Source organism: Gymnoscopelus braueri, assembly GCF_963280865.1.
Source record: "Gymnoscopelus braueri genome assembly, chromosome: 22".
Classification (NCBI taxonomy): Eukaryota; Metazoa; Chordata; class Actinopteri; order Myctophiformes; family Myctophidae; genus Gymnoscopelus; species Gymnoscopelus braueri.
The window spans coordinates 27,339,426-27,357,590 of NC_137624.1; the positions used below are offsets into that span (position 1 = coordinate 27,339,426).

Sequence of the window (18,165 nt, forward strand, 5' to 3'; positions counted from 1 at the left end):
GTAGTGAGTTCAACTCCTTGTTTGTATTCCTACCTTTTGAGTTATTAAACACTTTGAATCAACCTCTTCAGCCTCTGTTTCTCGTACACTTGGGTCCTACAATCTGCCCTAACTCAGACCGTGACACATAATATTTAACCAGTTGCCATTCAGGAATATAGTTTTGCACAGCTGCCACATCAAGCTCACATTCATTAAGGTTTAAACTTAGCTTTTAAAGACACATCCATGTGGTATAGTTAGAAGCAAATTGTTGAGACAATGTTTGTCAATCATTCACACTGCAGCTGGCAACACTCTATAGCAGTGATTGCATGAGCAATGAGTATTACTTACACACCTAAAAACCACACACACATTTCTGCATAGCCAAATAATCAGCACCCCCAGCAGGGGGTCACGCATACTTAAGTTGGTACGATACTGGTCTTCGCTGACTCAGGAAACTTGGAGTTTCATGGGAGATTAAACATATGTAAAAACATGTATTTTCACTGAAATTACAGATCTTCTGGAATACATAGCAGGAAACCTTGTTTTTTGCGCTGCGTCAGGCCATAATACCATGGCAGATTCTCAAACTATTGTTTTGCACTTGTCACTTGTCAAGTTTTAAAAATGTTATTACATGAAAGATTTTGAATTGTGCCAGTCAGCTGCAACAAATTTAAACCACCTTACTGAAATGATCAATATTATATACTATAGCAAAGCATTTTCATAAATATAATAAGAATAAAATCAAGTATTCCTGAGAGTGCCTAAATGTAATGTCCTGTAACTGTATGTTTAACGTTTTTCCAAATGAACAAGCAAAATTATGTTAACCTAACCTGAAGCCGATTCTAAGAAATGTCTTCTAAATCCTAACAGTATTCTGAAAAACGTATGTATCAGTGGTGCTCAAACCTTTTCATGTCAAGGACCCTCAAAATGATATGTATTTGGCCGGGGACCACCATCTCAAAATATGTTGTTCCAGGGACCCCCCAGAAGCAAAGATTTGAGTAAAAAAAAACGTTTTAAAAGAATATATATAAAGATTTGCACACATTTTCGCGAAATAGAAGATCTACAAGCTCGTAGCGCAGCACTCGGTGCCGCGCTATGAGCTTCTATATCTGCTATTTCTGAATAGCCAAAGTGTAAAATAATGCTTTTTTAGCTCAAATAAAAAAATGACACAGATGCGTTCCAGGTCTTAATGGGTTTAAGCCCACAACTCGGTGGTGTGGTAATTCATCCTTTGTCTCTTTGCACACCTAACAATGGCGATTTGCGCAGGCGCGGTTGCAATTTGATTTGTTTTGGCACTGTTTTGGCACTATGGCAAATCGTCCATGAGTGTCCTAAATGTACCATTGAAATACCACAGCTTTGCTGGCCGGCGCCGTGGGAATAAAGAAAAAGCATTAAGAAAGACAGCATCGTAAAACCTTGCATGGCATCATCCGCGCGAAATGCTTGACTGAATGTGGACTCACCTATAAATTTTATATCTGGTTGTAAATCCTTGGCGGAATCTTTCCACGAAGGAGAGGTAACTCCGAGAGTGGTGGAAAGGTCCGCGGTCAGAGATGAGCCAGTCATACTGCTTGGTAACATGCTGCTCAGTGGCTGACGGATCCTGGCGGGAAGACTGAACTGTTATATGGTCCCATATAAACAGGAAGCAGATGACCTCAATAAACCTCCAGTTCATGCTTTTTTTTAAGCCGCTCTCTGTTCATTCTCGCTCCATTCTGTGGAGACCTGAAAGGGAAACAAAGAGAAGGAGGGAGATAAGAAAGAAAAATATTAACATTGATTTACAAAGGCTATTTAACCACATAAACCCTATACTTAGTTGACCGTGGTCACCGAGGCCTCTATAATTGGTCCGCTCGTTTTTTTCCCCTCTACACCAAATCCCTCACCGAAACTAGTCGATAACAAGCTCACAACGTGTCGAGCTGCGACACGTTGTCAGTTTGTAGATTGGCTATTTTCGCCGAATGTTTCGCCCCCAGAATAGGGATGCCAGGGTTCATGTGGTAACAATATAGGAATTGTAATGGGACCATATTGAAGACAGAGTATGTCAGCGCTACCCTTATTGTTGCTGTCATGTTATCTTTTGCAGTGACACTTCTTCATATTTATTTCTTGTAGTTTTTTTTTTCCTTCTCTCTTTTCTTTTTTTTGTCAGAACCATCATCCTTCATATTACCCTGGAGTTCTCAGAAGGCCCCCACAGATTGTGCCTCTCCATACTAACGAGGAATGTTGCCCTTTTGCAATACGAGTATGAATTACATCCCTGGTTGTGTGGCCTTCTCTTCCTGACGACTAATTGGTGCCATGATAAGTTCAGACAGGGTTAAGAGGCTGCTTTATGATATGTTATGACATCCAGCTGCTAATGTGGGAGAATTCTGTCTCCATTTCCCCCCAGGGTATAAATTACTTAAACAAACTTTCGACTATTGACTCACGATTTCATGGATTGTTGGAAATCATTTGGGCCTAAACAGAGCTTTTTTTTGTTTTTTGAGAGAGCTCATTTAGTAATGAGCTCTCACTTTGGTGCATCAATTAAAAAATGATTCTTTGGGAGGTTAATATACTGGAATGAGCGCACTCAGTGTCTGTTACACTTCAGGGGACACCGTTGTTTATATTTAGCTATATTTCAGACACAATGTATTAAAGCCATTGGACAGATTTACAGTACTAGGAAGCATCTGGAGCACCAGGTCCTCTAAAACAAGTCCAAATAATATTAACACAGATTTACGATGTGTTGTTCGGCGGAACACTCAAGGTGTAATAACACTGAAGTACGAGGATCAGACTCTCCTCCAAATGTCTATTGACATAAGTCATGGAAGGTGTGGTTGTCTTCACTTTAATTTCGCCTGGCATTATTTGGTCTACCCTCACAAATAAAGATTACTGACCATAACTTACACACTGCATCACTCTACCCTGCAAAGCTACACACTTCCGAACATCACAATTACAGTACATCACACAAACCACTAAATATGGCAATAGTGACCAAAGGCAAAGACAAAATGGTATCCTTTTTGACAGAGTATTAAAAAAGACATGTGGTTCTTGTAATATTATTACCGACTTACCAGTAGAATCTTTTCTTTTAGTATACTGATAAGGAAACCCTTTTCATCTGTAATTGCATTTAAGGATTTTGGCCCCTGGCTGTAGAGCACCCAACAGTGTGCTATCAAATTAACGCTACTGTATGCAGAAATTCTCCTTTTTTTCATGCTTTATTAGACAATAACAAGTCATAAAAGAACAGGGGAAATGTAATGAGCTTAATCTTTTCCTGTAAAATAGAGGGTGAATCATTTGATTACAAAAGCTAAAGTAATTGCAGCAATACCCTACTGGGCCAACATACTGTAGGGTGTAGGCTAATGATGCTGGCACAAACATGAATTCCTTTTTCTGCCAAGTTATTGTTTAAAAGTAAATAATTTTAATTATTGTTACTACTGTATGTCTTTAATGAATGCGGTATATCAGCATCTGCGAGATGCTGTCTGACTTATATTAGGTATGGGAAGAGATGGTATTAAAACCACGACGCCCTGAGGTAGTTTGAATAGCCATGTACAGTTATGTTAAACAAATTATAACTATACTGACTTGAACTATTTGTTTAGAACATGCCGGTTACTTGCTCCGACCTTGAATTTTTTTCAGTAAATCATCTTAATGACTTAAAGCAGTCAGTCGGTTGCAGCTCGTTCAGAACGCAGCTGCGCGTGTGCTGACAAAGACCAGACGGAGAGCACACATTACACCTATTTTAAAATCCCTCCACTGGCTGCCTGTAAGTTTTAGAATTGATTTTAAGATCCTTTTATTGGTTTTTAAATCATTACATGGAGGTGCTCCGGCCTACCTGTCTGCAATGATTTCCTGGTATGTTCCCAGCAGAACCCTTAGGTCCTCTGGCACCTGTCTCCTAGATGTTCCGGAGGCTAGCTCAAAAAGGCATGGGGAAGCAGCTTTTTGCTACTATGGTCCTAGACTCTGGAACAGCCTGCCGGAGGCTCTGCGGGTCACCGAATCAGTTGACATTTTTTAAATAAATCTTAAGACACACCTCTTTAGTATTGCTTTTACCTAGGTGTCTGCATTAATCCAGTTTTCTATACATATATATATATATATATATATATATATATATATATATATATATATATATATATATATATACATATATATTTGTTTTGCTTTGCTTTATTATTATTATTGTTTATTATTTTCTTGTTTTCCTAGTCTTATTCTAAATGTTTTCTTTCCCTCTTTTGCTGTTATCCTCCGGGTTTTTTAATCGTAATTTTTAAACCTATTCTGTGAAGCACATTGAACTGCACTTGATGTATGAAATGTGCTATATAAATAAACTTTGATTGATTGATTGATGGATTGATTCATTCAAAATTCTAATAAATTAATCAAACAAAATAAATGTCTAAATTGTAATGGATTTTTTTTTCTGAATCAACAATAACTTTGTATTTTCAACCAGGTTTGGGAGAAGGGAAATAGGACAACTTTCTTTCTCTCTTTTTTTCCCCCATTAACCTGAGATACTGCTGCAATGACAAAACATGACAGTATAATTTAATGGCCTGCTTTAAGCTAATTATCTTAGATTAATTTGATGTTGGCCGTCAAAATGTAACAATGCATTGTCTAATTGAGAGGGGTGATTGGAAGGAGGGGATTCATAAATGATATTGCTTTGTTCTAAGAGGGAGTAAACACAACGTTCCAATTAATGTGCTTACTGTATGCATGCACGTGTATGTGTGTGTGCGTGCGTGCGTACGTGCGTGCGTGTGTGCGTGCGTGTTGTGCGTGTGGTGTGTGTGTGTACATGCGTGCGTGCGTATGAATGCAAATCACTTGGTTTTATGTCTTTATGCCGTAGTTATATTAATGGCCACTTACCAAATTAATCCTGTGTCGTTAAGACAGGTTATTTAATTGGGGAAAGAGATCAGAAGGGCACTAATAACAGCTGGCTCCAGTAGGAAGCAATAATCAATGTTCAGCTAAACTAGGTTATGTGCACTGGGCATTGTGTTTGCTACACATCTGCCAGTGCTTTCTTCCATTCAGACAACGGAGGAAACATAAATGAAACACAATGCAGTGCCACCGCACTTATTCAAAATAAATAAATAAATACATAAATAAAATAAATTGTCAATCACCCCAGTAATGTATTGTCAATCTGCTATATTTTCAAAAGTTACAAACAAAACAAACAAACAAACAAACAACAGTGAGTTTTTGCTTAGACTTTTGTTTGATGGTATAATTCTGTAACAGCAGTGAGTTTTGCTTACACTTTTGTTTGATGTTATAATTCTGCAACAGCAGTGAGTTTGTGCTTAGCCTTTTGTTTGATGCTATAATTCTTTAGCATCATTGAGTTTGTGCATAGCCTTTTTTGATGCTATACGATACTGTAACAGCAGTGAGCTTGTGCTTATAGCCTTTTGTTTGATGCCATAATTCTGTAAGAGGAGAGAGTCAGCAGGGGAACAGTTGTGGAAATTGGGCTTTGGACAAAGCCCCATGCATGTCAGTTCCATCACCTCTGTTTGTTTGTTTCTGCCTGCTGAGATCAAAGACACCACAGACACCCTGGCATGACGTCTACGCAGCTGGGTACACAAACTGGCTAGGCACCATGGCACTACCCACAATGACACACGCACATACAAGATCTGGTCACACCCATACTACCCTAGAAAGCCAAAGTGCAGTAACTACGCAAAGAATTAACCCATTAAGCATCTGTGACATTTTTAGATTTCTTTGGCTATTCAAAAATAGCAGATATACACAGAGTGCTGCGCTATGAGCTTGTAGATCTGCTATTTTAGAAAAATCCTGAAAATGTGTGCAAATCTTTGAATATATATATTTTTAAAGCAAACATTTGTAACTCAAATCTTTGCTTCTGGGGGATTCTACAAATGTCTTCTAAATCCTAACAGTTTTTTGAAAAAACTCATGTTGCTATAATTGTCACTGTCCGCTCCTCGGGCCTTGGACTTTGTCTTTATTATTTAGCCTTTGACTGCCCTTATAAGGTCTTGGACTTATTAGGACTGTTCTGTATCCTTGACTGCTCTTTTAAGGGGTTGGACTTATTAGGCCTTTGTTCTGTTGTTCTGTATCTAGTCTTGTTATTTTGTTACTCTGATGTTGCCCTGCTTTTGTGTACCTTTATTTTGTAGTATTGTTCTGTGTTTTCCTGTCTGCCCATGTAGTTCTGTACCTGCCTTGTCTAACGAGAGAGTATGTTTTACCCCCTGTCTGTCCGTCCGTCTGTCCGTGTGTCCGTCCGTCCGTGTGTGTGTCCTGTCCGTGTGTTACCAGCTATTCTCCGGCACCGTTGGCCCGCTCGCTGCGAAACTGTGCACACACACTCCCTCGATACCAATTCAGAACTTCTGCCCCAAATGTATCACATGGGCCTGTTATAGCGCCACCAGGAGGCTGATTTGTGCAAAACCCATTTTTTTATATTACTCCTACAGATTTGATCCAAACGTCATGCAAATTGGTACACAGTATCTCTATAGTCATGTGATCAACCCGGATATGTCCGATTTCCCATATTCCGTCCTGATTGGCTAAGGTTGGCTTCCAAAGTTTACAGGATTGGTCTGTTTTGAACAAAATGCCTCAAATCATGAACGCAGCTTGCAATTTCCGTGAAATTTCACACGCACATTCCCACTAGGCCGAGGAAGAAATAAGAAAATAAGTCAGTGGGTTCAAAAACTTGTTACTGCACTTTGGCTTTCCGGGGCAGCATACTGGTCTCACGAGGTCAGACCCACCATCTTACATCATCAATGCTATCTGATCATCTGGCTACTGCAAGACTTAGCTCACCCCGACCATGCAATGCATTTGCACATTAACATGACACAATGCTGACTACAGCAATTTACAAAAATTACAAACAATTATTGTCATTACCTTCTTACCGTATTATTTATTCGTACGATATATGCTGGTGCTTTGGAGGTTCCCTGGCCTGGGAATCTCCACAGACCAACTAGTATTTTATGTTTTAACAACTAGACATATTTTCACAGTTAATGCATGTTTTATTTATTTTAACCTCTGATAAAGAGAGAAAAATTGAAGATACATTTATATTCGTATCACAGGCATAAAATGTACTGGAGAAGGAAAATCAACACCCCCAGACCTAAAACGCTCACTCACACAGACCCTGTCTCCATCTCACTCTCCTCTCTCTCTCACTCTCCTCTCTCTCTCACACACACACACACACACACACACACACACACACACACACACACACACACACACACACACACACACACACACACACACACACACACACACACACACACACACACACACACACACACACACACACACACACACTTCCACATTGATAATAGAGCTCATTTTCTGTGCAGATACACTTCTCCAAGTAAGAATGGTCTGCTTTTATCCGCCTCTTGCATCCCTTTCTTTACAAGACTTATGCAGGTACAGTGTAGCCCTGAGGTATTGAGATAGTATTCAGACCAGCACCACTCTAGACTGCACTCCGGGCGCTTTCACCATTCACTGCATCAGCATGGAATCCAAACATGCACTTTTTTAATAGAACTTCAGGGTAAGGTGTTCCATCCGCATTTCTGTGTGTGTGCGTGTGCGTGTGCGTGTGTGTGTGTGTGTGTGTGTGTGTGTGTGTGTGTGTGTGTGTGTGTGTGTGTGTGTGCGTGTGTGTGTGTGTGAGTCCGTGTGTGAGTCTGTGTGTGTGTGTCCGTGTGTGAATCCATGTGTGTGTCCGTGTCCGTGTCCGTGTGTGTGTGTGTGTGTGTGTGTGTGTGCGTGCGTGTGCGCGTGCCTGTGTGCGCGTGCCTGTGTGTCTGTGCGTGTGTGTCTGTGCGTGTGTGTGTGTACATTTGTGTGATTGATTCCTTGCAATGAAAATGAAATGGGGGGTAAAAAAAAATCGGTGTTGTTAATGGACCTGGGAGCTTAGTCGTTTACACCTCCTGAGGTATCATTGCTGGCTGAATTTCTTCGACACACACACCCACATCCCACAGTGAGTATCTCTGCTAGGGTTGGGAATTGGTTCAAATGTTGAGATGAGAACCGACCGCATCGAAGCACATTTGGAGATAACGGTTCCCACTAATGATTCCCAGGTTTTTCATTGCTCTTTAAAAGTCTGTATTATTTTTCCTCCTGTTGTGTGTGCAAGTGACTGAGGCTGTGACATTACCAGCTAATAGACACTCTTAGAGGAGGTTTTTTCTCCCAAATGTGTAATGCTAACAAAGTCACAACAGATGTTCCTATTTTGAAAAAAAAAGGATCCAGCTAGCATATCGTCGCTGTTGGGTGGAAACCTTTTATGTCCAAAACCGTTCCTTTTTTTATTATAAATAAATAGCGTGTGACGCGTTATGAGCTTGTAGATCTGTTATTTTCACAACTGTTGTGCGACTAATATGAAGTAGGGCATTAATCTACAAACAAACATAAAAAGTTGAACTATGGAGATACAAGGTTTCTGCCCGACAACAACAGTATAAAGCACTCAGTGTTGAGCTAAGTTCCATTCAAATAACCTATATACAATATGCATAACTAAAACATTCCCCCCAAAAATAATAAAATGTCATATTTCAGGCACTTTGTAACTTGAAAGCTTATTTATGTATTTGTATGATTGAATTTGGGCTTATTTAAAAGTATGATGAAGGGCAGAATTATAATGTGTGTGTGTGTGTGTGTGTGTGTGTGTGTGTGTGTGTGTGTGTGTGTGTGTGTGTGTGTGTGTGTGTGTGTGTGTGTGTGTGTGTGTGTGTGTGTGTGTGTGGGTGTGTGTGTGTGAGAGAGAGTGTGTATATATATATATATATATGAATCAATAACACGGTTGGAGTCAGATCGTTAAGAGGGAATCGTTAAGGAACCGGTATCATTAAAATCCCAAAGGTTCCCCACTCTACCCAACCCGCTCTACATTCACTCAGCTGCAAGATGATTATTAAAGAAGATGTGTACCGTGTATGGGTGGTCAGGTGTTGTCTAATGAGTTCAGAATGAAGAGTTGAGGTGAAGTTTTGTGATTTGAAGACATCAACCTTGAGACAACATAGCATATATCTTGCCGTGCCGTGCCCGATCACAAATCATGTGTGTGTTTTTCTCCCCCCGGAAAAACGCCTGGAGGTATCTGCAGTGTGTATTTATTCTGAATATTGATGTGTTTACTGAAGCTGAGTGAATGACTGAGACAAGGACAGGGGAGCGAGAGATGGAGACACGCGGAGAGACTCGGATCACGTGCGTTCCTGAATAAGCTGGGTAAATAGAAGAGGATGTCTGCCTCAGCAAATAACAAGAGAGAACAAGGGAGGCTTTTTTGCCTCCGTTCCCCTTTTGAACAGCCTTATTCATGGCGTGGCTCCTCCTCCGTTCTGGCTCATTCAGAGGGATTCAATCGCCATGCTGGTCCCGTCGCTAGCTTTTGCCAATCGATGCCCTCTCCCCCAGCGTGGGGGCCTAAGTATACCTCTTTGTTCTATAAAATTCACAAGAATGAGGAGGTTTGTTCCACTTATTTGTATTCCGAGTCCCAGAGAGGCAGGAGATCAGAGGAGAATCAAGCCTTCTGCAAGGAGACAGACAGGTAGGCTCCAGGGACTGTGTATAGATATATATTTGCACTATATCCAGCTTATCCAGCGGTTGTGTACGTTGGCTTGAGTACAATATACGGCACGTGCTGTCTACTACCATCTTTCCAGTTGGAGTCCTTGTTACACTGTCAGACTATATAAATTCCAAATAATAGACATTAATCATATAGTAATGCAAACCCTTTGACATTGGGCTATACAGTTCATGAACATCTATGACTTCTCTGGGTTATTTTACCTTGGCTCAGGGGTCTTCAACGTATTCAGACCAAGGACCCCCTAGCTGAGAGAGATGAAGCAGGGACCCCCACTATATTGTATAAAAGTGTTATTTTACTTGATCTGTGCTTTTTTCCCTCTACAAGTCTACCCCTTTGCCAAAAATAGCCAATTTACAAGCTCACAACGCCTCGCAACGGGAGGCGTTGTGAGCTTGCAGATCTGCAATTTGTGTCGCCACAGACCTCGCTAAATAAGTTAAAAGTGCGCGTTCATTTGGTTCTAAACACACAGCGGATCTGTGAGAAACGGCCAGCGAAAATAGTTTCCAAATCCGAGCCGCCATCTTGAAGATACAGCGGATCAACGCTAAACAGTGATCAGCGAGGAGAAAAACAACAACCGAGAAAATCGAGTTTTAAACAGGATCCCAGACAGGAAGCGGATACGATCGAAAAAACCGGAACCCGAATAATTCTGTTTCCGACCGGAAACCGGAAACGGAAATGGATAAAAAAAAAATCGGAAAGTGCACCTGGGACAATTTCAATGGGAATCGGCGGTTCGCGTAGATCTACGCGATTGGCACGCTGCGGCTTTAAATAGGTTCGCGTAGATCTACGCGATTGGCATTCAATGTGTTAATGTAAAAAAATATCTTATCACACAAAGATTGGGCGGTCCCCCTGTAGTAACTCTGAGGACCCCCTGTTGAAGACCCCTGCCTTAGCTCACGTGTTAAAGCCTTATTTAGAAAATAGCTAAAATAGCTGATTTACAAGCTCACAACACAACACATCACGTTGCGACACGTTGTGAACTTGTAGGTATGATATTTTCACGATTTTCACAGATAATGACATACTCGAGATATAGGGACACCAGGTTGAATGTGGTTAATATAAATGGAAGTGACTGAAGGGTTATTTGAGAGCAAATGACTGCAAGGGAATGACAGAAAGAGGCGAGGGAGTGGACAGGGGCATCTAAAAATGCCACTCCAGTCTCTGCAGAATTATGAGAATTATTATAACCCAGCTCTCGGCCACGTCTGGACAGGCGTGGTAATGGCCTGCCACTTGCAATTGCTGGAAAGTAACAGAGGAATGGGAGGGTCAGCCGCGGCTAACTTCGTTTGTACTGGATTCTTTCTCCCCAGTCTTTTTTGCTTCACTCCTTTTGTTGCTTTATTTAGGACTGCAGTGGCACCCTGACCTTCAGAAGACATGGCTCAGCAAGCAATGCTCTGTTCGATAATTAAATGCCCCGGTCGGTCGACAACCAATCAGCTCAGCTTGGGGATCAATGGCTGATTTTAAAGAACAAACTAATTCACTAATGGTCTGAGTTATTGTTCCAATTTACCTGGCCGCTGAATTATTGTGTTCAAATCTATTCTGGATGGGGGGTGAAATCGATGCAAGACGAGGAGGGCGAGAGATGATGAGGATGAGAAGAAATGCTGGGGATGTCATGCGAGGAGGGGGCTCATCTGATAGTGGACCAGTTGAATAACAGCAATGCTGGGTCATGTTACACAGTTCCTCTAAAGAGGGACGATCTCTGTCTAAAAGCCAAGTAATTAATAAGATTTCAGACAGAGCGTGAGACCAACAGCTTGGCTGCTAAAGGTGTAGCAGTGGCATGATCCAGATAAATTAGGCGCATCGGCTATCCTAACAGACAATTAAATTAAGCATGAGATACAGTATGCTGGGGAATTGATGTGTAAACGTACATATCCTATGATGAAAATAAGGGAGGTAGCTTTCCTTCAAACGGAAATGAATTAATCAAGACATAACAGATAATTCACGGTTGCCCATCCACGTGAATGGAAGTGCAGTGAATTCCTTTCTTTCTTTATTTTCAGAATGATTCTTCATTAGTTCCTATTAAAGCAATCAATCCATGCAGCTCACGTTTTAATTTGCATCATGCTTGAGAGCACTGAGTAAATTATTCCACAGTATTTGTGAACTGTCACTCCCAGATCAATTCATTTTGATTTATTTATTTATTACCTGTGTTTTCCAATGAAGTCGAATGAGCACATATCTCTGACAGTGAGATGTAAAAGAAAAGTGATTGCTCAACATTTGAGAGATAAAGCGAGAGGTAAACCTTTACTGATCCCAGGCCAGAAGGAAAATGTAGGTGCCATACAGCAGCAACGACAGTATGAATGAAACGAGAGGTGCCTGTAAGAGTCGAGAACCAAAACAAGATGGATACAAATAAACAAACATCTAATAATGAGCTTAGATGCTAGCCTTAGAAGGTGCATCCCTGAATGAGTGAACATTATGTTCAGTCTATCTAAATTAATACATATAATAGTGAATATATGATTGAATACACATCTATCGTTATATCTATGCTGCCAGTGAGTCAATAATATGGCAAATAATACATGTACAGTCTAGCAGAGTGTACGGATGAATATATGCATGCAGGAGTCAAACGTCAATAGTAACATACAGGGCAGGATATGGCTTAGTCTCCAACAGAGAAAGATTAACACATTAAAGGCTAAGGTTCAGATTCTACAAAATGTCTTCTCAAATCCAAACAGTTTTCTGAAAAAACGTATGTTACTATATCAGTGGTTCTCCAAAATGTTCATGTCAGGGACCCCCAAAATTATATGTATTTGGCCGCCAACCCCATCTGAAAATATTTTGTTACTGGGAGTGGGACCCCCAGAAGCAAAGATTTGAGTTAAACATGTTTGCTTTAAAAATAAATACATTAAAAAATGTGCACAAATCTTCACGGTTTTTCAAAAATAGCAGATCTACAAGCTCAAGAACTTGTATATCTGCTATTTTTGAATAGCCAAAGTATAAAGTAATGGTTTAAGTGGTTACACAGATGCGTTCCCGGTTTAAATGGGTTAACTTAAACTTGAATACTTATTCCTAGAAAATGTAGTGAACACTTCTTCCTTAGCCCATGCTGTCACCAAGTGTGAGAGGCTAGCTACAGTAGCACATGCAGGCTAGGTTACGTCACCCTACCTCCCACCGCTGCTGTGTGCATTACAGATGAAGATTGATCATTTGTCAGCTAGCAAATTGGCTTTCAAGTGCTTTCTCTAATTACTTTGTGAATGTATTGATGAGAAACCACACTCTGTTTTCCCTCAATTCAACTCAGGGAGCCATTTTTATTTTTGATGTTTGTTGTCTATTGCTTTTGCTTTCCAAAGCCAGGAGATGGAAAATCAAAGTAGGGCAAAGAGGTCCAACCGTAATAGGTTTTATATGCTGCTATTCCTTGCTGTAATGCCCCAATGAAACAATGTAAGATGAAAGGCAAAAGTGCCAGAGCCACATATATTCCCCGAGCTGGTCACACTCAAAGTGCACCCAGAGGACTTTGTGACATGAATCAAAGCCTGAACAGGAGCCTCGGAGAGGATGTAAATGACACTGTTCACACTGCAGTTCCTCCCTGCTCATGCATGTAAATGTCAAGTGATGTTATCATGATGGTGCCTTCTGCCGCGTAGATACTGTACAAAAGGTCTACTGTATAAATGTTTTCAACAGTCTACTGTTGCTAGGACATGTGTGAAATCCCGAGTCCATATATGGTCAGTTACAAAGTTTCTTAATCGCAATACTTCTTTGTAAAACTAAATATTGAAAATAGCAAACGAGCTCCGAGCTTGTAGATGGGCTATTTTTGCTATATTTGAAAAGGGAAAAAGAAACATTTTGACACATGTTTTAAATTTGCCGAAAATAGAGACACCTGGGTTAATGTGGTAAACATTCATTTAAAAAAATTAATTGTTCAATTGTAATAATCAAACATGAATATCAAACAAATCAGACTACACTTCCCAAATGGAAATGAAATAATTTAATTCTATTTTACCAGAAGCAGGGATAAAACATATCCCCTCCGGTGATAAAAATTAATGACCAGAAGGGTGATATCAGAGGATATCAGCAAATCAAACCCTATTCAAGCTCAGAGCCAGTAGATAGGGCTATTTGTTTTTGCTATTTTTGAATAGAAAAAAAGAAAGCTGTTTACACCATTAGGAAAGGGTAGGCTCAAAGCTCAAACAACCTCATCTGTTAATATTGGATTAACAAGACAGTGTCTACCAACAGCGTGGCTTCCCTGTGCAGTCTGTAGCTATAGGAAAACAAGTTAGGCTTCTACACTAGGTGTGCAGTTTGTGAATAAAGCTCCAAATGTGTGCTAGTGTGCTGCTAATGTGAGCTTAGCAGCAGCAGGAGTGAGATCAGCTGTGATTGGCATAGCATAGCGTGACCAAATGTTGTCTTTTACCCAGACGTGTCCTCTTTTTGAGTCCTAAAATTGGGGGGGGGGGGGGAGTGGGTTGTAAATTCCTTAAAATGTCCAGGCTTTTGCTTAGCGTTAAGCATATGTACAGTATTTATAATACACGTTCACGGCTTCGTTCTGCAATGCACTCTGAGGGAGCACACTCCAGGTCCTCTCTGGTCATTCAGAAATGCAGGCAGGTCGGAGCACCGCGCGTATTTCCGAACCCACGCGTTGTAGAAGGTGCTGCACTGGCGTTTATGCTGAGGTCATCTACCACTTTGTATTGATGTAACGGAGTGGCAGGCTGTGGCTCCTTCACTCAGATCAAAAGATGCACTGAGATGAATGCACTGAGCTCTCACATTGAATACAAATGCCAATATGCTGCCTTTTTCCTTTTGTTAAATTAGCAAGTTTTTGAGGATATTATTATGTATTATTATTGTTATTATTATTATTATTATTATTATTATTATTATCATCATATATCTCTATTTATCTATAGATAAATTAAGCCTAAGACCCTAAGCCTAAAATAAATACATAATATTTATAAAGCACCTTTGAGTAAACATTTAGTATCTTTTAGTAACTTATCTCCAAGTATCTCCAAGAGGCCGGACTGAATGTCCTCTTTTCTTGGATTCAGAACGTGGTCACCCTATAGCAGCATCAGCTGATACAATATTTCTTGAACAATGCCTACGCATCTCTAATGATGTGCTAAGATGCTAATGTATGCTTTAGCCTACATCTTCAAAGGTCAATTGAAAACATTTATTCAGTCTTACTGTTGAATTGGTTTCCTTCATCCCATTGGGCTAAACACAAATCACCCATGATAAGCTAAGATGCTACCGTGAGCAAATCACACACACACACACACACACACACACACACACACACACACACACACACACACACACACACACACACACACACACACACACACACACACACACACACACACACATACATAGGCCTACATACATACTGTACACATACTATGCACATCCGTACCTACAGTACATACATACATACAGCACATGCGTACATCCGTATACTGTACATAGGCCTACACAGTACACATACCCTGTAGGGGTGTGCCGATATATCGTCCCGCGATATATCGCGATACGTTTTCGTGACGATATGTATCGTTTTGGGGGAAAAAATATCGTTTCGATTTTTTTTTTTTTTTTACAATAATAATAATCAGGCATGCAAACAGCCCCGAGGTGAAAAGGGTGACAACATGTTGTTTTTTTTCGGGTCAGGTGTCACACTATTGCCCTATTTGGATTCAAAACGGCTATTGTAGCTGAAAAGCTACAAGTTTGCATGTCTGAATAATGCAAAAACAGAATTATTTGTTTGCATTTGCTTTTTTTCTCCCCCATATATTTTCATAATAAAAAAGTGCGTATCGTATCGTATCGAAATCGTATCGAAGTTGTGAGCCCAATATCGTATCGTATCGTTTCGTGAAATTAGTCGGCACACCCCTAATACCCTGTTCTAGATGGCTGGTCCATTTGGTTTATTATCATAAATTTGTATTGTTTAATTTTGTGGGCTAGCTTGCTGTCTAGTAACTAAGTGGTTGCTCTGGTAGCACCGGTATTTGTCAATTCCCGAATGTTCAATTCCCGAAAGCTTGGACTGTACAGGGCAGCTGTTGTTTATTGCCTGAAACTGTCCAGGTGCATGATGAACAGGAAAAAATAGGTGTCTGAAAGTACAGCATATTCATCTTCTACTGTACGTACAATACGGCGGGTAGTATGAATGTCCACAAGGTACTGCAAAGCTAATATTAATGCCTACAAGGCCCTGTCCTTTGCACTTTGAAGTATGCATGTTTGTAAGTATGTAGGCCATGCATCTGTGCATCTGCTAGTTTATTTTTATCTTTATTTTCAGAAGTGCACACTGTGCATTTAATACCACATCCTACGCACAACGGCATATTATGCCTTAAGCCTTTAATGAACCTGCAGTGAAACTCAGGCACAGCTGATAATTACTGCAATTACCTGCAGAATTAAACTCTGGACCCCGCCTCCCTCCAACATCCCCCGTTCCCCCCTTTGCTAGGACAGATCATAATTGCTTGTGTCTGGGAAAATGGCATTTGAATCTCACCGTCATCAGTACCGTAGGAGGATGTTGGAGGGGGTGACAAAATGTTGTTGCGAGGCAACGGTGACTCTTCAGTTGAACTGCCTCGCTACGTTTCATTTCACGTGAATTATGTGACGGTGTATCCCCCCCACCTCACCAGGGGGAGAGATCTAACCACTTTCAACATCCCAATTTTGTACATTTTTGGCTCTTTGTTCTTGTTTTATTTTTTGTTTGTTCTAATTTCTTCTATTTTTTGCTATTCTCCCTGTTGTATAATATGTATGTTTACTATTATTATTACTATTGTTGCTGCATAATGTCTGAGGAACCAGAATAAAATGCATTTATTAGTATGTACTTGTACACAAGATGTAACAATAAAGAAACTTTTAATCTTTAACCTTGATTTTGAATGTGTGTATACTATATAGGGTTTAAGTGACTAAGATACAGGGGGAAGAGACCAGTGACTCTTCTCATCCTGGATGATTGATCACCAGGATTAGGCTCTCTAAATCACTGGTTCTCAAAGTCGGGCACGGGGACCCCCAGGGGTCCTTGAGGTTCTTCCAGGGGGACCACAACTATAATTATAGCTTCAAAATCAGTTTTACCACTTGAACCCTATGTCATGCTTCAGCTATTCAAAAACAGCCGATCTACAACCTTGCAACGCGTCGCAATGCAAGGTGTTGTGAGCTTGCACTGTATATCGGCGAAAATGTTTGAAACATTTTGACTAATCTTGAGAAAAGCATGAACACGTGTGAATGTGCTGGCGAAACAGTTTCTTAATCTGCCTCTTTTTGAAGGGTTAGTCTGTAATAAATAGGCTAGTATTGAAATTTGTTATTAGCTTGTGTCCAAATATAATTGTCGATGGCGAGGGGGTTTAGTAAGAGTGATATGCTTGGTGATATGCTACAAGCTCACAACTCATCATGATGCAATGTTTTGTGAGCTTGTAGATCAGCTTTTTTTGAGAAATTTTGACTAATCTTGAGAAACTATATTAAAAAAAGAAAATAAATAATTTGGAACACATCTTATGGGGGTCCCTGGCACAAAATCTTTTCAGATGGGGGTCTGCGGCCAAACATGAATTTGGGGATCTTTAACATGAAAATGTTTGAAGATCAATGCTCTAAATGAAACATAGCCTATCACTCTTACTAAACCCCCCTCACCGGCGACAATTATTATTTGGACACGTCCTAAATGACAGATTTCCATACTGTAGCCTATATTACAGACTAACCCGACAAAAAGAGGCAGATTAAGAAACTGTTTCGCCAGCACATTCACACGTGTTCATGCAGTCTCACTAACCTTTTTACCGGAACTTTCCATTTTTTTGCAGTCAGCACTTGTTTTCCCGGTACTCATGACAGAAATACAGAACAGCTGCTTCCCTCTCCAGGGACTGGACCACTGGCGTTATGCGGAGTAAGGTTCTGTCCCACTGCAGTGGGTTATTTTCGTTTCCCCACCACCACCCCCCTGACTTGCTCCCCACACCCTGATGCAATGCCATCCGTGAATTTACTGACCTAATTTTCTCCCCAGTTTAATGTTTATTTTCCATTTCCTTCCTTGACACAAGCTCTGCCTCTGCAGGCTTCCCTGGTAAGGCTCTGAGTAGTGATGTAAACGATACACTCAACCCATGATTCGATACGATTCACGATACTGGGTTCTCAACATTATTATTTTAGACACAATTATTATTATCTCAGACAAAAACTAGAAAATAATCTATATTTTATTT

The 18,165-nt window shown here is 40.4% G+C and overlaps 1 protein-coding gene across 1 annotated transcript in view; it reads right to left on the minus strand.

The window, feature by feature from the left end:
- The window catches only part of brinp1 (bone morphogenetic protein/retinoic acid inducible neural-specific 1), a 140,005-nt gene that overhangs the window by 104,895 nt on the left and 16,945 nt on the right, over positions 1–18,165 (minus strand). Inside the window, exon 2 of the mRNA XM_080419286.1 lies at positions 1,485–1,752. Coding sequence (XP_080275412.1) covers positions 1,485–1,702 — 218 coding nt within the window. The 5' untranslated portion in view covers positions 1,703–1,752. The remainder of the gene's footprint in view (positions 1–1,484; positions 1,753–18,165) is intronic.